The sequence below is a fragment of the Terrapene carolina genome, unplaced genomic scaffold (genome assembly GCF_002925995.2).
Source record: "Terrapene carolina triunguis isolate 2854851 unplaced genomic scaffold, T_m_triunguis-2.0 Scaffold62, whole genome shotgun sequence".
In the NCBI taxonomy this organism is placed as follows: domain Eukaryota; kingdom Metazoa; phylum Chordata; order Testudines; family Emydidae; genus Terrapene; species Terrapene triunguis.
Genome location: NW_020664413.1, coordinates 9405552 through 9430373, shown reverse-complemented (window position 1 = coordinate 9430373; position 24822 = coordinate 9405552). Strand labels below are relative to the sequence as shown.

The 24822-nt window shown below is 42.1% G+C and overlaps 1 protein-coding gene across 1 annotated transcript in view; it reads left to right on the top strand.

Annotated features, from left to right (window-relative positions):
• Nucleotides 1–24822, top strand: part of ADCY5 (adenylate cyclase 5) — a 296914-nt gene that overhangs the window by 222223 nt on the left and 49869 nt on the right. The window contains exon 8 of the mRNA XM_026647401.2: nucleotides 7041–7181. Coding sequence (XP_026503186.1) covers nucleotides 7041–7181 — 141 coding nt within the window. The remainder of the gene's footprint in view (nucleotides 1–7040; nucleotides 7182–24822) is intronic.

Below are 24822 nucleotides of genomic sequence, written 5' to 3'. Positions count from 1 at the left end.
AAGAGAAGTGAGGTGTCCTGAGTTCTAGGCCTCACAATTCCAGCTTCCTCACTCTTACAGTTCACTTGTTTGTACTTAAAGCCCTGAGCTTGCCTCTCTTTGAATCTTTGAAAGCTCTCTGCCCAAATTTAAATATCAATTTTAATAGAATAAAAAGTTATCAGAAGTGAAAAGCATTTTCTCTTTCCTTCCCCCCCCCCCCACTCTGCTTAATATTTTGCTAGAAGTAAAGATGGACAAGGTACCAGTGTTTTACCTTTGCTTCCATTCCCTCTATTTTTAGCTACTTTCTTGTGTATGATTTATTTGGTGAGGTTTTTACTGGAGTCCGTTCCAATAACCTCCATAAAATGTTCATCTAACTTAGTAATGGGTTCCTGTGAGTCGTGTCTGGGTTCCTGTTAGTCACACACTGTATATGGAGTTCTCATAACAAAGCTGAGTATGTATCGCGTTGTGGCCCAGGGTAGCAATGTATTTCATATGGGCTAAAGATGTAAATCTTCTGTTTTTCCACCTAAACCAGGAGCAGCAGATGCAGTGGCAGGGCAAATTTCCCTCACCCTCCACTGCTCCACAAATGTACCTCATCTCCGATCTTTAGGCTCCTTCCAGGGGTGAGAGAGTAGGTCTGTTTAAATCCTTGGCCTTTCTGCCAAGAAGGGTTGTTTTTGGTGAACAACACTTCATTGGACAGTTCGGTCACTCGGGGCCTGATTTCTGCAGGGTGGTGAACCCCTTCAAAACCCAGTTCAAGTGGAGCTGGTGGCATTCAGCGCCTCACAGCCCAGGACCTCTGTTGATTGCACTGTCCATGTAACCCACACCAGGATAGTGTTGGATCTTTGTCCATCTCTGGTAGCTGGTTGACGTAAGAGGTTAGTGAGTCTGCTACTGTTTCCAGTTAATGACATCGGTTCTTTAGCTCAAGTGGTAGAAGTTCATGCTTTTAGCATTGAAATTCCCATGTTCCAACCTTGCTGTCAGCCCAGGCAAGATCAGTTACATCTACATCAGGCTTTGCAAGTCTTATTTATTCTTTCCAGAAAGCTATTTCACTTGCAGTTATCATTGAGATAGCTGTTTTCATTTTAAACTTTCTGAAACGATGACCTTTGGAGCTGATATTTTGCCTGCTTACTCTCAGTTTTTTGAAAATCTTGAATTTAAACAGAACTCACCTTTGCATGTTCAGATAAAATGAGTCAGTGGGAAAACAGGTTTGCCTGACTTCAGTGGAGGGGCACTCCTTACCCCAGTGATTAATTTGGCCTAGCATGTTTATTTGCATATGCAATCAATCACATAATGCAATTATTATGCCAAAAAAACCGGGTAATTACAACTTTATTGTTGATGCCAAATAAAGTAAGGGAATTCACAGTAGTGAGGCCAGAATTTCAGATAATTAAGGTGAACACTTGTGGACCTAATTTACATAGAGTTACCATGACTGCATTTTCAAATCCATGCAATTAGCCATTTGGATGAGCAATTTCCCAGTTTACGTGGGCATACCTCAAGTGTCTGAATAACTGGCCCATAACTCCCACAGACACTGTAACTCAGCATTGTCAGGAGTATAGTTAAGGCATAAAATTAATGGCCAGGGCCAGCTCTACCATTTTTGCCGCCCCAAGCAAAAAAAAAAAAAAAAAAAACCCGCCCAGACTGTGCCACCCCAAGAATGAACGGAATGCCGTCCCTTAGCATGTGCCACCCGAGGCACGTGCTTCCTCCGCTGGTGCCTGGAGCCGGCCCTATTAATAGCATACACTGTGATACCAAATTCCACTTACTGTTGCTCTGATGAATCATAATTTTGAATTTCCTGCTGTTTTGTCTGTTTGCATTCTCAGCCGTTAAATGAATTATTTGCATCAACATCGTTTTCTGTTGCACTAATTAAATAGGAGGAATGTATGTAATATTTTTCTGTTCCAGTGACTTGTATATATATCAGACTAGGTCCTCCTTTGAAAATAGTTTAATAAAAGGATGCTACCCACTTGAATTTTTTTATATTGACTTGTTAAAAAAAAATTAGTTTCTGATAGAGCAGTCTTTAAATAACATCCACAGAATTGAAAATATACATAGGGACTTTTCTGCTTCCCCCTTGATGCTTATAAAGATCTTTTACTAGCAGAGAGAACAGGCAGACCCAAGAGTTTCAAAACCAAACTGGTTCAGACCCAGCCCCATCTCTTTCCTCTCTCTGCACATACCTGCCTACTGTCTCTTCAGTTTCACCAGCAGCTTTGCTGGTGCTGTTACTGGTAAACACTTCCTTGCAGAACTTGTGGGAAAGCTGGTGTTTGAGCCCCTGCCTTCCCATGCCTCTGTTAAGTACAGGAGTGATGGTGTTATGCTATTGCCATTTTCCTCAAACCGGGGGATGCGAAGAAATAGCCAAGGGGACACAGACAGACCTCTCTATATTGTTCTCCAGAGTCTCCACTTTCATTTGAAAACAAAAGAAGTCAATCAATAAACCAACCAACACAAAAACCCCTAGCTCCTAGGGTTGTGAAGAAACCATTCAAAACATAAAGCAAGTGTAATAAATGCACAGATGTCTGCCTGAGTTTGCAGACAGCCTGAAACAATAGATTCTAAGTGTGACCTTTCCCATTTATTTTAATGGGATGTGAACTCAGATGCCAATTTAAACAGCAAGTTGCTAACTATTTCATAGCTCATCAAAGCATGTAAGAAAGGCAAGGATTTATAGTATCTCAACCTTAACTATAGCAGAGCTGCTGTTCTGCTATAATGAAGATCTATGCAAGCATTTCCCAAAGTGGGATGGGAGGCACAAAGGACTACCTGGGGGAGTGTGGAAGATGTATACATTACATTGAGTAGGGCTCTAACACCACATGGTGGGGTTGCCCGTAGTTTCATTTTCTTGAATGGGGGAGCATCAGCTTTCAGAAGTTTGGGAAACACTATGCTAAGAAAATAATGCAGGCACTGAACATGACCATCAACTAGAGAGTGAGAATGCTGACTGTCCACAAAGTGCTGCCGAATGTACAAAGTCAACAAACCCTAAAAAAAAAGGGGGGGGGACACATGTATTTTTCTCACTTCTCTTTCAGTTATAGGAAATGTGGCTGTTCCCTGTAATACTGGCAGGTACAACATTTTCAGAAAGAAATGGTAATGGTGGCTCCTTAAGCCTGAAATGGCTCAATGAGTTCTGGCCATGGCGCCTAGGAAAGCAGCTTTCATTCTTCTCTAAATAATGTCCTAGAACTCCATCCAGCTGAACAAACAAAATGATTGTTTATATGTTGTGGATGTGACTCTACTAAAACATCTTAGATTTAATGAGTTTCATTGCAGCTGAGCAGGCTTCCATTCACATAGGTTTACTGCTGTGATGGAATTGGTCATATATTATTGTCAGAAATACAGTTCCCATGTCAGTATGACAGCAAAACAATATAAGGAGCTATCCTATAGCTAAGTTAGGAATGTCTATGCTACAGCTTTGACTGCTGGAGCTGCCCCACTGATAACCACAGATCTCAAAAAATCCTACTGTAGATGCAGCCATAGAGTAAAGATGTTTGATGCAATTGATTGGTCTAAGAAAATCTCAACTATTTCTGTGGTTTTGACATGGTGTTACTGTACCTCAGTGTGTGGGAAATGGTGATGAGAATTCAATAAAACCTCTGGGGATAAGATTTACGGTCTCTGCAAACTCATATTTGAAAGTTCCCACAGCAACTTCTGGAGTTTATCCATGTTAAATTTGAAAAGCTCATTGCTGTCTGAGAATATTGCAGCTCCCATTGTAACAGATAGCACATAAAGATTAGCAGAATTGAAAGACATTGTCAACAGTTCTTTTTCTCAATCTTTCCCCAGTTTTCTCATGCATTTGATGACACTTTGTGTATGGTCAGTGTCATTCTGGGGTGCAGTCCAGACCAGTGAGGGGTTGTGTCACCACCTGCCCTGCAACTTGGGGTCCCTCACAATGCTGGGACTTCATCTTTTTTAAAAAAAATTAAATCACAACATACTTTTAAAGAGTGTTCAATCAGAAATCTGAATATTTTTTTAAAAAAAGTAAATTTAAAAAAAATCAAGTTAAGAAGGTTCTTTTAAATAAGTGGTACAACTAACAGTGAAGTCCATTTGAGTAAAAAGTTTGAGTATCGTGTTTTATTTGTGCAAGCAAAATTTTGCCACCAGAGGCTTTGACTGAAAAACACTGCCCCGTACTGGGTTTTATCTATGGCAAAAGCTACAGAATACATGGTTCAAAATCTCCCCTACACCATTTTGAGGGGGAAGAAATGCAAGAGTTCTTCACACAGCTTTGGATAATTTATATGACCCGTGATCTCATGGTTGTAAATGACCTCAATAGTGTGTGTGTTTACCACAGTTTGTCCTGACCTTGCCCCAGCCCAGAACTGTCAATACACATGTACCTACTGAGGTCTTTTATTCCATTCAAATTAATCACACAATTGACATAATGTAAATTTAGTATATGACAGTCAATTGTCCCTAGTCAAAAGCAAATGCAGTTTACTAATTGGTTGAGACCTTTCAGTTTATCTGCTTGGATTTCTGGAATTAAGTCTTTGTTTGAGATTATATCTGCATTTACTAAAACTAATATCATATTAGACTGTGCTTCACCATTGGGGAAAACTTATCGCATGTATCTTTTATCGTCTGTTGACGTAAAGGCATTTATAATGTAACCAGATAGGTTTGCTTTTATAGGTCTCCAGACTAGATTTACTGCCTAGCTTTTGTTTGATTGCTACTGGTTGAAAGTCTCTCACTAAGCTGTAATAAAATGTACAGGCAGTGTCACTTTTATTATTCAGAGCAATAAATATTTGGTTGTAGATACCTAATCTGTTCTTTCTGTTAGTGTTTTTCTGGCATCAGATGATATATACACATCTGTAACTATGCAAGGGGTTACAGCTAGAGTACCACAAATGATCGTACAGGTTAGAAAAGTAAAAATTCTGTGGCTTTTAAAAACCCCCCGATAATAGTCATTTCATACTTGTGTATTTTTAGAAACATTTAAAACACAGCTCTCTCGGAGATTAGCTAGAGTTTCCATAATGGTTGCTAATGTGAAGTTCATCTAGCACAAAATGTTCACAGTTCCAGCTCTTATAGATTAAACAATGCTGGTTTGATGCAGGTGAGAGACAGGAGTGACAGTCATGAGGTTTGTTTCCCCACACCTGTCTTTCTGTGGCTTCAGCAGTTTGTGATAATGTGTGGCTTCTTCTTCTAAGTTTTGCAATGGAGCTGAAAGTTCTTTGCGGTTGCCCCCAGCCCATTATAGGAATACACTAGCAGTGCTCCCAGCGACCTGGGAATCGGTAATGAGATAGAACCCTTGCAGCAGTTCAAATGCAGCCTTGGGGCAGTAGCAACCCCAGGCTGTTATTATCCAGTGGCTATTAAGAGTAACGTCTCCATGGCTGTCAATCTAGCACCTTTCCCCAGCACTAAATTTACAAATTTTTAATTCAGAAAAGCATGACAATATAAAACGTGACCGTTAACTCTCTGGTTACCATGGAAATAGCACCAGTCATTCTGTGAGAACGTGACAGGAACGTGGTGAATGCCTTGGAAACCACAGTTACTGCTTGGGACAAGAGAATCCGTATGGAGAATATACGGACTAACCTGTATCTTCATCTAAGACTTGAGCTGAACCAGGCTCAATCATTTTGAAAAAATGGTGGCTTTTTCTTTTCTAAAATTGTTTTGCTGCCTCTGCAATTCCTGGCTTTGAAATCCAATAATAATTACGTGAGTGTGTTCTGGTGCTTGTGCTCAGCCAGATCCAGGAAATCTTAAAAAAGGGTGATCTCACAAGCTATTAAAAAAACAACTTTTCAAATGCTCATTCTAACAGAACCCCCGAACTCTCCAAGGGTCGCCCATCTCTCAGTAATGATATATTAACATGCTTACGACCACGGCCACGTTGGTTTTTGTTAAGTCAACGTGGTCAGATCACATAGTTCCCTACTACTCTTGTTGAAGTCTTGGTCTGAATGAAAACTGCAGGATTGATCCTGTACAAGCTACTCCTGCCTCCTTTACAAAGCAGAGGCCAACGAGGGGAGGACAGAGAAAATCCTATGTTGAAAAAGCAGTGCTTTTCATTAGCTAGAAAACACCCTCAAAATGAGTAATTCACAATACTATTATGTCACTCCATAGCACCCTGCACTTCTGTTTTTATTGGTGATGGGCCTGAAATAAATCTCTGGGTTCAAACACACCCAACCTTTGCAGCAGTCTTGAGTCAGGTCCAAATTTCATAGCTATCTCTTACCACCAAACACCCTTCAACTTCGGGAGCATTTCAGTCAAAGACAAAATGTGCAGTTAGAATTGAAGAGGAGAAAACACCTTTTTCACCTTGTGCAGTACCATTATTTTCTTCTTAGCACTTGCCAAGTACAGTTCCCAGCAAACATTAAGTATTCTTCACCCCTCCTTTGGGAGGCATCCCCATTGTACAGGAGGGCAGGATCAGTGCCAGAATTGAAACCTGGCTCCTAGTCCTTTACGCAGATCAGCCCTCTGCCTTTGTCCTGTAAATTGCAGGCACATTGATTTGTGTTTTCCAAGGAATCTTAACACAGTCTCTCCCCTCAGAACTACAATTTTGTTCCTAAATTTAATTGTTCAGTCTCAAGGCAAAAAAAGACACCCTGTTTGCACGCACCAGAGCTGTTTGTCCTCACAGAGGAGGGGAGTTATCATTTGCCAGTAAAATGGTGGGCAACAAATTTTGAGTCCTTTGAAAAACTGTCCCATTTTACTTATCTGTGATGCTTGGAAGGACAGGAAATAAAGCAATAAAGAAATGATCAGATGAACGCTCCTTATTTCTGTTGAAGTGCATGATTAATAGGTTAATGCAGGAGGATAAATGATCAGAAACAAAGGCGCCTGGGGAGTGATTGCCATGTAAAATGTTTCAAAATACGTCATGCAATTCTCTCATGTTTTTATTTTAGAAAGATGAGAAAGCGACAATAGCCAAGATGAACAGACAGCGCACCAATTCCATCGGCCATAACCCTCCACACTGGGGTGTGGATCGCCCCTTTTACAACCATCTGGGTGCTCACCAGGTCTCCAAGGAGATGAAGAGAATGGTAAAGATGTTTTGCTTTATGGAATATTTATTATTGTTTATTATTTATAGAGCACCAGGGGCTGTGTATGGCACATTGCAGAAAAATGTGCCTCCCTGTCTCGGAGGAATTTACAGTCTAAGGGGCCAATGCGGCACACACTTACTATTGGACACGGTGAATATTACCTTGACTTCAGAAGGACAATTCACAGCAGTACTAGGTACTCTTGGACACACGTTTTTTGTGGGATTGGGCCCTAGGTTATTTGAGGATGACTAATACTGAGATGGGAGGTTGAATGGCAAAAAAAGACTGCGTTTATTTAACTCTTCACCATGGTGTGAACACTCACCCCACGTTGAGTGAGAAGAGCAAGTGTTCTGCTAAATATGTGTAGACACCAAGTTTTCCATATGTAAAAGAGATTAATTGCCAACGGTTATTTTCATTGCTTTGGATTTTTTATGTACACCTACTGTAAGTAATGTCATCATTTATACTCATTGGTCTCCAGGGAATCTTTTTCATGACTTGCAACTCCCCAAAGGAAAAGTGGCAGCTCCATCCCTTGAATTATTTAAGATTGCACTATACATAGCACTCAAGAATACACTGTAAAGCATATGGAATAGTTGACCTATGGCAATGGGTCTCTAGTTCCTAGCCTTCCTTTGGGAAAATTGAATTTGATATCCAACCAATTGCCAACACAACTTCTTGACAGGGCAGTGCTGCTCTCTGGCTCATTTTAGGCAACATTGGAGATGGTGAGTCTTTCTTGCAGGGAATACATGGAAATAAAGATGAAGGAAAAGAAAACACTTTATTTTAATAGGCAATTCATAATAGTAACATAATAATAACACTTAGCACTTTTGTAGTAATTTGCATAGTCACATTGGTTTACAAACATTAACTTATTAATCATTGATTAATCAAAGCTTTTAAAATAAATGAATTTCCTTTAATCTACATTTCAAGTTAATTCAGGGCAAAATTAAAAATGTGTCTCGGTTACAAATGGATATGTCTCTGAGATTGTAGAATCCTAGAAGTGTAGGGCTGGAAGGAACCTCAAGAGGTCATCTAGTCCAGACCCCTGCACTCAAGGCAGGACTAAGTAATAACTAGACCATTCCTAACAGGTGTTTGTCTAACCTGTTCTTAAAAATCTCCAATGACTGAGATTCCACAACTTCCCTAGGCAATTTGTTCCAGTGCTTAAATACCCTGACAGTTAGGAAGTTTTTCTTAATGTCCAACCTAAACCTCCCTAACTGCAATTTAAGCCCATTGCTTCTTGTCCTATCCTCAGAGGTTAAGGATAACAATTTTTCACCCTCCGCCTTGTTGCAACCTTTTATGTACTTGAAAACTGCTATCATGTCCCTTCTCAGTCTTCTCTTCTCCCAACTAAACAAACCCAATGTTTTTCAATCTTTCCTCATAGGTCATGTTTTCTTGACTTTTAATCATTTTTGTTGCTCTCCTCTGGACTTTTCCCAATTTGTCCACATATTTTCTGAAATGTTGCGCCCAGAACAGGACACAGTATTCCAGGTGAGGCCTTATCAGCACAGAGTAGAGTGGAAGAATTACTTCTTGTGTCTTGCTTACAACATTCCTGCTGATACAACCCAGAATGATGTTCGCCTTTTTTTCCCTCCAAGAGTGTTACACTGTTGACTCATATTTAGCTTGTGATCCACTGTAAGCCCCAGATTCCTTTCTGCAATACTCCTTCCTAGGCAGTCATTTCCCATTTTGTATGTGCGCAACTGATCATGCCTTCTGGGAGTACTTTGCATTTGTCCTTATTGAATTTCATCCTATTTACTTCAGACCATTTCTCCAGTTTGTCCAAATCATTTTGAATTTTAATCCAATCCTCCTAAACACTTGCAACCCCTCCCAGCTTGGTATTGTCCGCAGACTTTATAAGTGTACTCTCTCTATGAAAGCCAATTGGAAATTACAAACTATATACACACATATATTTTGCACACATAATTATGTGGCATGTCGCATACACCCCCATATATTTTTGAAATTGCAGCGCTTACTGAGTGATACGAGAATTATTTTTTTGTTTCCCCTAAACATAATTAGGTATGATTGGAGGTCTCTGCATTTTTCTGCAAACTGCTTATCATTAAGGCTACGTTTTAGTCACGGGTATTTTTAGTAAAAGTCATGGACAGGTCATGGGCAATTAAAAAGTCACGGTCCCTGAGCCCTGTCCATGACTTTTACTAAAAATACCTGTGACTAAAACGTAGCCTTAATGTGGGGGGCGCTCCTGAAAACTGCTGCTGGGGGGGGGTAGCATGGGGTGATGCTTCTGCTGGGGGGGCAGCCCATGCCCCTGCTGCCACTCTGAGCGGGGGGCAGCCTGTGGCACTGCCGCTGATCCTGGTGGGGGACGGCCCATGGCCCTGCTGCCGCTCCGGACGGGAGGCAGCCCGTGGCCCCACCATCACTGCCACTTTGGACAGGGGGGCAGCCTGTGGCCCCACTGCCGCTGCAAAATTCATGGAGCTCACAGAAAGTCACGGAAGCCGTGACTTCCCGTGACCTCCATAAATGATTCGCAGCCTTACTTATCATTGACATTACACACCAAAAAAACTATGTTAAAAGAACGTTATTCAAGTTGCAACATTAAGCACTCAGAAATTAGGAAATTCCATCATTCAGGTGGCCTGGCTCACCGCAGCTAGGAGCAGCCATTACAGGGAAAATCCAACTTCACCCCATAGTTCTGGGCTGGAGGGAGTATGCTCAGCCACTCTGTGATGATTGCATGCAGAGTCTGGTCACACAAAGGGGTTGTGAGGGGCTCAAGTATACTCAGTGAGGATAGAATCTTTGGAGATTTTAACTGGTAAAATCTAAAAGTCTCTATGGAGCATGTGCAAACTGTGATTTTCTTCCCCAAAGGCTAATAACGTGGCCAAATGTAGGCAGACTTTCACAGGCATGGCAAAAAGCACATTGCTGACACAAAGGCCACTCCCCAGCCAAATTTCAAGTCCCTGCTCCAAAGCACGGGGATGCTAGAAGTGGAAATTATTACCAGACATTTTTAACAAGGGCATAACAAAATTTTCCTAAAAATTCAGCCAAATGCAGGCCTCTGCATGTAAAATTTCAGCCCAAACAATTAGTTTGGTGAAGTAATAAGCAACTGAAAACAGGGTCTTATAATGGGAAGTGTCAGATAACCTTAATTATAGGTGGTGCTACCAGTCTGCCTATAATATCTTTTACCTTCACAATAATGAAGCCTAATCCATTTGTATCCCCATAGTCATGTGATCTTGTTTAATGAATGCAGGCTTTTTTTCCCTTCCCAAGCTCTTTAAATGTAGTTCCATGAAACAGCCATAACATATTATCTGTCTGGCAGTACATTTTGTTAGTGGACAAATCTATGTTATCTTTTCAGTAGTTCGGACTCAATAGGCATGATGTTATTAGCAAATCCTAATCAAGATAGCATGTAATTATAAGTAGAAGTTTCTTTTGAATTGGCTTGAAAAGGGTTGTTGCATCATCATATTCAAAAAAGAGGAGTGAGCATGCCAAATGGTATTATGCTTCATGCTGTTAATTACAGTTTGCCATGTCTAGCTCGTTGTTCAGTTGGAAAAACATAATTATTTATTGACATATCAAGATAAGATTAAAAAAAAATGTGCTGCCAATCGCTTGGGGGTGGGAGAGAGTTCTGGAACAAGGGAAGACAGTGTCACTTTCTCATTCTTTTACGTATCTTGTACCTTAATTTGCAATGACTTTTACCTTTAGAAAGAGTCTGCAGCTCAGAAATTCTTTCCTGGCAGATCAACCTCCATTCCTTTTAGTAGCAGTTAATACTTCTTGGTTACACTGATGGGAGAATTTAATTTGAGAGGCTGACGTTGTCTACAACTCTTTGTGTCAGATTCATTCCCAAAAACCAATTTGAAACTGACTCAGTTTTGTTTTTTACTTATTTTCAGGTTTTGAGACTCCCCACTATCACTTTTACACAACACTTTCCTTTTGTTTGTGATGCTGTAGCCAAAAATAACACCTGCATTCTCCATGGAAAAGATCATTTTAATGTCCACTAGGCAGGTGGTTTGCTGTTTCAATCATAGGTGGGATTTTTTTCTCCCTTAAGGTAAATTCTCTTCTGCAGCTTTGTAATAGTTAGCTTTCTACCCTGCCACATGGGCAGTGCAGTGGATGTGTGTGGTATAAAATACATGTTGCCGCTATTGTATTAGATGCATACCCTGTGTTGTGTGCACACATGCACACTATGTCTGTAAACTATGTGTCTATGGGTAAAATAGACATAAAATATGTGTGCACAAAAATATGTGTAGGTGGACACAGGTTTTATCAGCACTTCAGTGGGATGATGTCATGGCTTTGACCTTCATGAGTAACAGTCATCCCAAACTCCTGAAAATGTACCCTTCCCTCCATACCACTCACTGTGCATTTTTTCCCATTCCCAGCCCATGATGGTGTGGTATAAAGGTTTTGGCGATCCCTCAGGGTCAGGGATGCTCTTTTAGCCAGGTTTTTATTTTTATGGGTCCTTTGGTGACTGAGGAGTCCAGTCCTTGAGCCGCAAACTCGTTGGCAAACATTGCAGGTAATGTTGGAAGGCAGTGTTGGGCCATGATTGCTACATGACAATCATCTGTCCTTTCTTTTCTGGCATTTTTCTGTGACCAGGGTAAGGCGATTTTCCTCAAAAGCGATAGTCCCTACTCTGGCAAGTCTTGGCCAGTCCTGGGCTACTGTCTCCCAGTGCATGGTATCTATGCCACATCTCTTAATGTTTGTCTTAAGGGTGTCTTTAAAGCATTTCTTTTGGCCTTCCCGTTGTCACACACAAGAGAAACTACACTCTTCTGAATTGCATTTCCTCAGCAAAGACATTTTGGAATCAAACTTCTACATGCAGGAGGACAGAGAGAAATGTTCTAATGGCAATTTGATTATTTTTTTAAATTCTGTACGTGGGGGCTCTGAGGTTTGAAATATATGAATGTTACTGGTGAGATGGATTAGTGGTTGCAGTGCCCATACCTTTTTTTCTATAACTTTGTAAGCTTTATCTTGTCACTTCATTGTAACATGACACTTATGTCATGATGCAATGCAGCCATCCTTGCAGTGAGACACCAGCCCAGTAGAGCACTTCTCACCAGCAATGGGGCATTGTTAGCGGGAGAGCACTGGGTACAATGGGAAATAGCTAGTCCTCACGTTCTCTTTGTGCTCTGGGGATGGGTTTCCAGAGGGTGAACTAAGTTGGGCTAGAATCACACTGTGATACCAACAACGCAGAACATCAAGTTGACACATTTGGGTTAGGTTTACTATTCTCAAACCAGGAGTGTTCACATGGGCCAGGATATCTTTTTTTTTTATATGGTCTTCCACAGTATTCTTGCCAGCAAGTTAAAAGAGTATGGATTGGATGAATGGACTATAAGGTGGATAGAAAGCTGGCTAGATCGTCGGGCTCAACGGGTAGTGATCAACGGCTTGATGTCTAATTGGCAGCCAGTATCAAGCAGAGTGCCCAGGGGTCTGTCCTGGGGCTGGTTTTGTTCAACATCTTCATTAATGATCTGGATGATGGGATGGATTGCACCCTCAGCAAGTTCGCAGATGACACTAAGCTGGGGGAGAGGTAGATACGCTGGAGGGTAGGGATAGGGTCCAGAGTGATCTAAACAAATTGGAGGATTGGGCTAAAAGAAATCTGATGAGGATCAGCAAGGATAAGTGCAGAGTCCTGCACTTAGGACTCAAGGGGACCGACTGGCTAAGCGGCAGTTCTGCAGAAAAGGACCTGGGGATTACAGTGGACAAGAACATGGATATGAGTCAACAGTGTGTGCTTGTTGCCAAGAAGGCTAACGGCATATTGGGCTGCATTAGTAGGAGCATTGCCAGCAGATTGAGGGAAGTGATTATTCCCCTCTATTCTGCACTGGTGAGGCCACATCTGGAGTATTGCATTCAGCTTTGGGCCCCCCCACTACATAAAGGATGTGGACAAATTGGAGGGAGTCCAGTGGAGGGCAACAAAAATGATTAGGGGGCTGGGGCACATGGTTTACGAGGAGAGGCTGAAGGAACTGGGCTAATTTAGTCTGCAGAAGAGAAGAGTGAGGAGGGATTTGATAGCAGCCTTCAACTACCTGAAGGGGGGTTCCAAAGAGAATGGAGCTAGGTGGTTCTCAGTGGTGGCAGATGACAGAACAAGGAGTAATGGTCTCAAGTTGCAGTGGGGGAGGTCTAGGTTGGATATTAGGAAAAACTATTTCACTAGGAGGGTGGTGAAGCACTGGAATGGGTTACCTAGGGAGGCGGTGGAATCTCCATCCATAGGGGTTTTTAAGGCCCGTCTTGACAAAGCCCTGGCTGGGATGATTTAGTTGGGGTTGATCCTGCTTTGAGCAGGGGGTCGGACTAGATGACCTGCTGAAGTCTCTTCCAACCCTAATCTTCTATGATTCTATGATCTTCTTCCTCCCACTCCTCCATTCTTGATCTTCCTGCCAAGTAGAGCAACAGAACCCATCCAGGAGGTGGCCAGCTAGCACCAATCAGGGCGCACTGCACCACTGCCCAGGGCGCACTGCACCACTGCCCAGGCCCCTCTGTTTCTGGCTCACTGCCATACATGTGACCCCTCCCTGTGGGGTCCAGATCCCCAGGACTCTGCTTCATTCCCCCCTCAATGTAAACTGCCTCAGCTCCTCACAGGATTTCCACCAAACCCTCTTTCTTTGCTCTTTGCCAGCCTCAGCACTATATCCCTCTGGCATTTAAAGGCAAGGGAGGATGGGAAACAGACACCATGAGAAATACCTGCCTGCTCCAAAAAAAGTAATGGAGAAAATAATCTGCCCTGTGTGAGAAACTGCTGTCAGTTGGCAGACTCTACTGTAAACCTTACTGGGCCACTGTTCCCTTGATGGGCCTGTGTTTGTTGCTTGTGATGCCTCTTCCAGCATAAACAGTGTAGAGCAATTAGAGTCATCTCGCTCATGTTAATTAGCCAAAGCAAACCGAGTGGAAGAGACCTGGACAAGATCGGCATTGTGACTGCACAGAACTGGCAAAGAGCCAGAGTAACTAGGTGAAAGAATCCGCTGTCAGCTGGTTTCTATTTTTGTTACTCTTAGGATATTTGTTCTTTCTAAAGCAACGGTAGTGGACCCAGGATAAACTAGTATTTATTCCCCCATGGAAACACAATTTTGTTTGCACTGTGTGTGATATACACAAAGGAACAGAGTTCCTGCTCCTCGCTGTTACACACTCAGGTTTTATTTTTAATTTAAGGGGGTTAATAACACAGGTGGCTTGAAAACGTGGTGATGATGAGGATGTTTTCACTTGTTCAATAGTAACAATACTTTGCTTTTCTGTAACATCTTCCAGACTTAAGATCTTGGAGTGTGTTAGGTGTGTGAATGGATTTTAGTCTCTCACACACCCAGGAGGTCAGGGAATATCTTTGTGTCTCAGTGCCCCCATCTGTAAAATGGGAACGTAAAAACTAAATCTCCTGGCCAAGGTCACAAACACAGTCTGTAGCGGAGTAAGTGTGGTACATCTTTGAGAAAAGGAATCTTATGCTCTCTCTCAGGACTGCCCGTCTGAGCTTCACACTGGCTCCTTGATGAGTTCCTGGGAGCCACTGCCAAATTACTATAAAATGCCGCAGATTGCAGCCAGCCATATCTTTAATAAGAAAATGCATCCCACAGAGATCACATGCCCCAGCACGCAGTGTTCGTCGTCTGGCTGCAAGTGGAAGGATAACATTGTTACCAGAGGAATTGACAGGCAGGATGGTTCGGGTAGACTGGTAGGAAGCACTGCTTATTGCTGCTCCACACATGTATGCCGTCCACAAGTGTGTGCTGCTGACTCATGGGTAGGGGGCCAAGAGCTTGCTGACTGTGCCCCTGACTCAACAGACCAGCAGACTTCATGGGGCCCCCATCCTAGCACTCAACAAGCACTTGGAAGGTGCAGCAAGTCCTGATACATGCACTAGGGGGAGAAGTCTGCCTCTGCCTTCTGATCTCAGTCCATTCTCCATAAATGTACAACATGGGGGGAGGCTTTTGTCCATGTAGTCTCAAAGGAAGGGTGACGAGTGTGAGAGTCTTTGGTTTGTAAATATTGCGCACACACAAAAACTACTTTGCAACCTTAATCACTTAATAACATAAAGCACTCAACATCAGGAAATGCCAGCCCCCATGTGTCTCTGCATTATGGTAGTTTTTAATTACATGATAACATATTAGTTTTTTTCCATAGGACTTTTGCCGCATTCAGTGGACAGAATGGACAATACTCACTTCAGGAGTGGTTATTTAATATTTTGTTTTATCCTCATTGCCCTATGGATTATTTTCTGCACATCTTTCAAACCCTCCTCTGAAGACAGAATTTTGAATGTCCATACTGGATCCTGTGAAAAAAGTAGTAGGTGACCATGTAATTAAAGACTATCATAATCCATACACAACCTGGGGGCTGAATTAAGGTTTCACACCATAATCTATAATAAACTAAAGTACTTTGGCTTCAGTTAGTTGTTGTTCATTTAATAACACTTGTTTGGCTTTCCACAAAAAAAATATGCCTGTTTGCTCTTCTCTTTGTGGAACTAAAAATAATTTGTTTTTATCAAGAGTCCCTTTTCGTGCCAATTGTCTGTCATGGTGGCAGAGTTCGGCACTTCACCTGAAAATACACAGATTGGAAAGTGCCCTTGTGGCCATTGGACAGTTAGGTTTTGACCTTTGGAAAAAGCAGTGTGACGTGCATCGTGCTATCTTTCTAGTTGCTCATGCATAAGTGCTGGCATGGGTTCCAAAGGCTACCATATGTTCATTATATTCCTCTTATGCTGACTGAAGTATAACTGCTTAGGTTGACCGCTAGCACGTGTCTCGGGGAAAAGGTGGGGCTTCAAGTAAAAAGCCCTTTTAAGCAAGCAGGAGCAAATTTCCCAAAATGTCACCTGAGTCCTGGTGTGAACTCCAGGCATCTCTCCCCATTATTGTTTCACTTAGGGTATGTCTACGCTGCAGTTAAAATCCCATGACTGTACCATGCCAATTGATTCAGGCTTATGGGGCTCGGGGTAAGGGGCTTTTTCACAGCAATGTAGATGTTTGGGCTGCAGGACTCTGTGAGGTTGGAGGGTCCTAGAGCTCACACTGCAGCCTGAGCCTGAATGGCTACACTGCAATTAAACAGCCCCTTAGTCTGAGCCCAAGTCAGCTGGCATGGGCCAGCCTTAGGTTTTTAATTGCAGTGTAGACGTACTCTTAGAGGGAGAGGATCTGAAACTGAGTCGTTTTAGGAATAAAAAAAATTGAAATGTGCAATGCTAATTTGAAACCAAGCATCAGGACGTCACATGCTTGGATTCTTTCATGTGAGTGGGTGGGTGAGATGCTGAACGGTTGAGCAAAGGTAATGGAAAGATTTGAGAGCTGCTGAGTTAAGCCCCGGACTGCACATGGGACCTGTAGAGAGCAGAGGCTGAGCTACAGGTTCAGTGGACTCTCAATGAGAGCTTTAAGTCTCCAAGACTATTTTGCTGCTTAGTGGATTTAGTTCTACAAGAGGGGAAGGCATGAGCAGCTCCTGAAAGGTGTGTCAGGCTCCCTCCACTCCCATTGTAGAGAATGGGAGACGGAGCTGTTCAGGAGGCACTCAGCACCATGCCAGAATCAGGCCCATGGAGAGGCAAGCTGATTTTAGAGGTCTGCTCCAATAGGGTGACTGCTCTGTTAGCTAAAACCCAGGGGTTGGGGTAGGGAAGAGGAAAGAAAGGAATTTTGGGTGCAAATGTCTATGATTTTAACTTTGATTTAACTGAGGCCTGGTCTACACTGCACAGGTCAACATAAGGCAGCTTACATCGACCTAATTATGTCAGTGTACATACTACAGCCTTGTTCTGCCAAGGTAAGTGCCCTACTACACCGACACAATAACTCCACCTCCACGAGAGGCGTAGCACTTAGGTCAGTAGAGGTAGGGCGACGCAGTGTCTGTGGATAGCTCTGTGTACACACTGCATTCCTTACATTGGCTGTTGGCTGTCTTGTCAGCTTCACGACTCCATACTGGAGCTATGAAATTGACAAGAAAGTGGGGCAGCTACAGCCCGAATGCCCCCAGCTGGGAGTGGGGAGGCAAGAAGCACGGGTGGCTGACCCCCGCTCCCAGCAGGGAGCTGAGAGCCCAGGGAGCAGCTGGGCTCCTGGCGGGAGAGCCCTGGCTTTCAGTCCCCCAAACTGGCCTTCTTCAGTCGGTGGAAGCGTTCCTAGTGAGGACACGTAGCACCGACAGAAGGAGGGCAGTGTGGACATCAGCCACTGCAGTAATTACTGTGGTGGCTGTAAATCGACCTAACGTAGGTTGACTTAGGGCTGCAGTATAGACATACCCTTAGATATCTGACTTTTACCCTTTCTGCCAGGATCACCTGGTGATACAATTGCAGAGCTAATTCCAACATAAAATTGAAACACAGTCAAATGCAGTTTAAAAAATAACCTGACAATAAATGTGTTAAAGTTATAGCAAATTGGAAAAAATATTTTGGATACTATTAATGCAACAATTAAAGGCCTACATAAACACATTTGAGACTCCATGTGGTTTCATTTGGAGCTCTTTGGGCACCCAAGAGCAGAATGTAGTACCAAATATTTTACTGGATTTTTACATCCCAATAAAAGAGCACTTGCATAGCTGCCTGCTCATTCAGCCGTTAAAAAAAAAAGACACTTAGTACCATGCACTGCGTTAACTCAAACGACTGTCTCCATATTGTGCAACGAAAGTAGCCTATTTACACCATTCCTTGCCTCCACACTGCCTCACAATGACTCCCATTATTCAGGAAATCAAGGGTGGAAAAAGTCTCAACACAGCAAACCCTCCTAACTTTACTCCCACAAGTATTTCTGTTCTGTCAACTATGATTTGAAGAAAAAACCATAGTGGGGCAAATATTCCTCTCATTTACCTCCGTGCAATCTCACTGAAGGCAAGAGGATTTACTCCTGTGAGTGAGACAAAGGGGGGCTGATCAGTTCTCATCAGACCTGAACAAGTTCATCATTATCTTCTTTTCAAGCAATCATTTGATAATCATTGTCTACGGTGTGGAATGGGGCAGCTGAGAATAGACATGACCCACTATTTTTTCCCCATCATTTTTAGACTCTGAGAATTGGTTTGTAATTTGTTTGACTGCAGAAGTGAGAAAATATCAATCATTCTATTCTAGTCTAATCTTTATATGTTTTTATACCATGCTCATCACTATGGTGTATGAGCTCGCAGGAAATCGCCAATCTAGTTTGTTTTGTTCTTACAGCCAGAGCTTTAGGTAGCTCAAATTCAGTAAGAAAACTCTTCCCAGTTACACCAGAACAACTCCCTTGATTTCAGTGGGGTTGCTGTACTTGTGAGGAGAACTTTGCTTAATATCTACGATCCATATTCTTCTTCTTCAATGTCTGGAGAGTGCATAGAACTTCATGGAACCACCATAAAAATGTTTAATACCTCATATAGGCTAAATACAGTGAAAGTCGAACTTTATTCTGGTGGATCAAGACTGGCAATCATCCTGTATTAAGTTCTTTAAAATAAAGTTAAAAGTCAGCACTTATTGTTTTACATATAATTAGCATATAAAACCTGAAGTTCTTCAACTGATATCTGTATGGTAATGAGTTTGAGTGAAGGGGACTTGACATGTATTACATTCTTATTTTTACTTGAAAACCTTGGAATTGCTCTAATAATACAGGAACATTCTAGATCATTTTGTTTTGAACGGCATCTTTTGAACAAACCATTTCCCCAAATGCTTCACATAATTAATGTAAATAATATATCAAAAGCTTAATCTATTCCATATACCGAAAAGTCATTTAAGACATTAAATCAAAAGTGTCAAATGCAGTCTAGAATGTGGACTGAATTACATGTTTAATTATTGTCTATGATCCAAGTATACAAAAATAAGGCCATACGTTACCTACCCTTAATGCACAGCAGAACTCCCTCCGATATCACTGGGAGCTTTGCACAAATATCAAGGTAGAATTGTGGCGCTTAGTTAACAATGAATGCCAAAACTTTCTAACGGGCGCTCTGATTTTTTGAATGTCACAGTTCTTGGATGCTGAACCTTCAACAAAATCATTTCAGTGATGCTGCAGTTGAAGTCAATGAGAGATGTTGATTGTTGGTCAGTTGCTTTGATTTCAGGCTCAACGTATCTAAGATTGGGCACTTTAATTTTAATGCCATTTCGAAAATAGAAAATAAAGTTGTTGTTGCAGTCATCATCACTTGGTGGGAGTGGATTAAGGATGGGAAGAAATGATACAGAGCACTTCCCAGGTTTACTGATATTTCTGTCTTTGTTTCTTGGCCTTTGAAAGTTAATTTACCAAATTTGCAAGCCCTGTTGTGGTGGTTGTATGCACAGTGTAGGCCCATCACTCTGACCTGTTCCATGTGAAAATATGGTCCCTGAATTGTCATCATCAAGATTAAAAGTTCAATGAAAAACTGGTAAGTGTGTGAGGCTCAAACCCCTCGGGGTGTTGCTTCTGGCTAAGACAGTGCTACATTTGGAAGGTTATCTTAATAACCATAATGACAAGAAACGTTTTGGGGGGCAGGGGATTCAGTGAAAACTTTCATTCTGCAGAAAATGAATCTGTCGCTGGGCCAGATATATCCACCATGTTGACCAAATCTAAGTCACGAGCCAGCAGCTGGACACCTGGTACTAAATAATGTTTAAGAAACAACTCGTCACTTTTTACTGCCTGTGAAAAGTTCCGAGTGGCACCGTTGGAACTAATCCCCTCAAGTCACGAAATGGGTACAGCGCAGGGCGGGAGCAGTGGAAGCTTCCTAGACTACCTTGCAAATATGCCTCAACCTTGCTCTGCGGGTGCACACTTTTGCATAGTTTGTTCTTCATGCTGACTCGTTCCTTAAAATCTTTGCTGGGGCTGCCAGTGAAGCTGCCAATTGTTATGGTGGTGCTTTCCAACCATGTGGACAGTAGGAGGTAGACTGTGACCAGAGGCTGTCACATCCTTGGAGCTGAATGAAAAGGTAAAAGGCAGATGTAAGACTATTCACCTTCCTTCTTAAATTTACAATAGTTTAGTTATTGCAACAAGTGTTCTGAAAGTTGGCATTATTATTTCAGAAGGCTCTTGACTTGAAACATAAATAGTGATCTGCTTGTCATATATTTGACAAATGTTTTATCACTTTCTTTAAATAATCTGTATCGATCGGCAACTTCAAATAAACTCAGTCAGTTTATAAAGCAAGCAAGGAGATTAGAATGATTTGAATTGTTAGAGCAATAGGCACTCATATAAATCCATATAATAAAATTTTGGAACAGAGACAGCAATACAATGGTCAGTCTTTCTCTCCCATTCCTTCCAAGCACTGTAATAAAAAATAATTACTCGTGACTCATTCAACGTAAAAGTAGGTTTTAAAATGTATAGGCTCAAACAGATAGAAGACCTGTTAAATCATCTCGTCCATCCCTTGTTAATACTATTGTCTTGGCTTTGTGCCGCCAGTGCTGCTAGGTGTAGATTAATATTCCTGAATTTATATGTGGTGGATTATGTTAATTTTACAGCAGTTATCAGATTTTATTACTTTATGATTGCAATTAGATCATGGAATAGTGTAGGCCCCTATGGAAAGTGGCGGAAGCTCTGGCACTGGGGACATTTAAAATGAGACTTAACAAAAGATTAGATAAGATACTGTCTGGAACATTCCTTCTTTAGTTAATACATTGTAATAAAAGCCTTAATGTGTTTCCAGTTCATTTTTAGACAGAGCTAGAGGATTTGTATGCAAAAGAGGATCCATTTCATTGTCTTTATTCTAGAACTGTCCTTCACCTCCTTTGAACTCTATCTTTCTGATTTTGGCGTGACCCCTGCTGTGTCACCCTTCCAGCAGCCACGAGATTGGTCTGGCTGGCATCATGGATAGGCCATCAATTCCATTTTGTAGTGTGGCTAATGCTTTATAAGCAGAGTGGTGCTGCGCTGGTGAAGACCTGGGGCATCACTGACGTAACTATTCAGTAAACCACGGAAGAGCAGGCCTGAGATGACTTGCATAGCCAGATCCTTCCATTGCAGCTTGAGCAATGCTGACAAGGGAGGCAAAGATCCATTTGAAACCACATCATGAATTCAGTTTTACCACTTTGTCATACCACTGACATTTGAGAGGTGCTCAGTGCCCACAATTTCCTTCAGGGTGTGAATTGTGGTTGTTGAATTGGGAGACCCTCTGGCAAATCTACAAAGCTGGTTTCCAGGTTCCAGCAGCAAGAGTGCCAGAAGAGGCCTCTAGTGCCATGTCAGGATTTAAGGGGAGAGATTGTCTCAAATATTTGGGGTCCTGATCATGTAGGACTTTAAATATTACAAGGCCACTCACTGAATTGCACCTGGAATGAAAAGGTGTACACATCTACATAGAGGATCCTTAAACCTCACCAAGCAGAGAGCAAATTGAGTTACCAGACTGAAGGACACTTGAGGAGAGGACTTAAAACAAGCTATGTAGATAAGACAAGGCCTGATTTTTCACAGGTATTGGGCACTCACAACACCTATATTTTAAGCTTCTCAACCGAGCACTGTTGTTTAAGGCAGTGGTTTTCAAAGTTTGGGTCGCGACCCAGTGCTGGGTCATGGAATGCAAGGCACTGGGTCGCCTTGCTCAGCACCCAGGGACCCTGACGGCTGGCCACTAAAAACTAGTAGTCCCTACCTGTTCTGACACTGCACTGCGCCCCAGAAGTGGCCAGCAGCAGGTCCAGCTCATAGGCAGGGAGGCCACGGGGCTCCGCACGCTGCCCCCACCCCGAACACCAGCTCCACACTCCCATTGGCCTCAAAAGGCATGTCATTTCCACTAACAGGCATCATGCAAAAAATTCATATGCTTACTGAGAGCAGAATAGAGCCCTAAAGTATGTGGAAAATTCCAAACACTGATTATGCTCTTCTGCCAATTGCTTAAAGAGGGTCTACTTGAGGAAATGTTATGGGGAAGTACCCTAAGATTGTCTCCATTGAATCCCTGAGCAATGTTTTCCGTATCCCAGTGAAGTGCTTCTGTGCAAATAAGGAGTATTTCCTTTAATAATATCTTAGCCTTTTAGACAGTGCATTTAAAAAAAATCAGCTTGCAGGTTCTCTTGCCTAATAATTCCATTTTATGAGTTTTGCTGTATGAAGAAGCCATCATTCATTCAAAATGGGAGTATTTGAAGTGAATAATTTAATTTACTTAGCTAAAGAGTTTCCCACTAAATATAATTTTAAGCTGCTTCCCTTCAATTAAAATTCAAGTCACTCTTAAATATTTAACCTCATTAGATGAGAAGAGTCCCAAAAGAAAAAGTGAGTAATATATTTTTGCTATACCTGATGTATGCATTTTTGAGTCTTTCATTTTAAGAATACAGCGTAAGTTGAACTACTAGTATAGAAGTCTCTCATTAATCATTTCCAGTGTTTCAAGCAAGTTTTAGTGTTTAAACAAGAGTCTAAATTAACCCAATATTATTTTTTAATGTTTTAAATGGGCTTGTCAGAAAAAAATCCAAGTTTGCTTGTGCAAACCAGGTAATTGCACACTCAAATGGGCAGTCAGGCATGATTGTCAGATTTCTGTTGACCTGTGAAAGTTTGCCCGTTGTAATGTGTTCACCTGTTTTTATGAGAATCACTGCTGTGTCCTTTAGGAAATTGACCCGGTTGGTCTACATTTTCAAACTTGGGTACCTGAAATTTAGGAGTTCAGTATCAGTATGTAGTGTCAACATGTAGAGTCAGTAGGAACAGTGGCTATTCAGCTGTCATTGAAAATCAGGCCACTTATTTGGGCTCCTGTGTATGGATTTAGTTCCCTAACTCCCAGGAACCCATGTCTGAAAATGTGGACTTTATATTTAACAAGCACTGTCTGTGTTTTTACATTAAGGTTCACCCCGCCCCATTTGTTGGGTGATAGCTATTCACGTTCAGATGGTTTCTTTTGTCAGTGCAACTAGCTATGACACCAGGCAAATTATGAGCACTTTGTCTACATGGTTAATCAGTGGGCTTTTATTTCTGGCACCATCTTGTAAAATTCCATACAGGTGCGGAAAAAATCAACTCTTTTGACAGCTGTAAAGCAATTTAAGCAAAACGAATATCTGAGTGATATTTCAGTCCCTCTTTAACCTTAAACCAAAAGCACTTGTAGTATTCTTTGGCTTAGTTGCTTGGCCATGCTAAGTAAGTTTGCTGGGCATGTAAAACATGCTTCCTTCCCATTCGGCATTAGTCTGCTAGTAGTTAGTAAAGAAGAGCAGGGGGACAGGAGGGTTCCTCTTTCTGCGTGCCTGAATGGCAGTGTTTTAGTTGCAGTTTCTATTTTAAAGTGTGGGTTTAGTCTGAAAAGTGACTGTAAAAATGGCACTTTCTTGTTGAATGGACCTGCTCTGTGTATTCAGACAATCAGACCTGTTGATTTCAGTGACAAAAATATGTTTTCTCTTGTTCGTCCCAGAAAGCCTACCCAGCTTAGGGAAAATGTGCAGGATTCTGACAGCATCACCAGATTGATAACTTATTTCCAGTTGCAGGGCCAAATTTTCACCCTCATTTACAACTGTTCAATGCCATTGTCTCCAGTGTCATTGAACAAATGCAGTTGTGGGCAGGATTTGGCCAGCAGGCTGTGTATGGAAAGGATCCACATTAAATCTCAGTACCCAGGCTAAGATTGCAGTGCTAGCATTACTCATGGGGGAATTCTGCAACAAAAAGTTAAAAATTCTGCGTACAATATATTAAAATTCTGCACATTTTATTTGTCAAAATAACACAATGTAGTCACACCAGTTTCAATTATTTTTGGTCATGTATTTCAAAATACCTGTTAGCAAGTATGTCTGTAACAATACAGATGACAAAAAAGATTCAGATTTCTTAGTAGGCATATTAATACAGAACTCTGAGTAATAATTCATTTAAACTACAATACAGAACCGTATTTCACGCACCCCCTCAGAAGCAGTGCCAAGGCTTGGGGGAGTCGGGGTAATGGAGGAGTTGAGGGAGAGGGAAGTAAATTGCTGGGAAGGAGCCTGGGTGTGAACTTGGAGGGTTGTTGGGTTATGGGTGGGAAAAGTATGGGACAGGTTTTTTGGGGGGGTCAAGGAGGGATTGTTAGGGAGCTTCCCCCCTCCAGACCCTGGTTGACCCCTAGCATCTCCCATTCAGTCAGGCACATCTGCCCCATCCCCATGTATTCCTGCACCCCCATGTGTCCTTGCACCCCCTGTCCACATGTGTCCCTCTATCCCGACTCAGACACCCACTCCCCCCATCCCCATGTGGCCCTGCATCCCTCTCTCCTGTCCCTATGTGGCTCTGTACCCCCTCCCCCATCCGCATGCATCTCTGTGCCCCCACCCAGCCACTCTCCTGTCCCTATGTGTCCCTGAACCCCCTGTCCT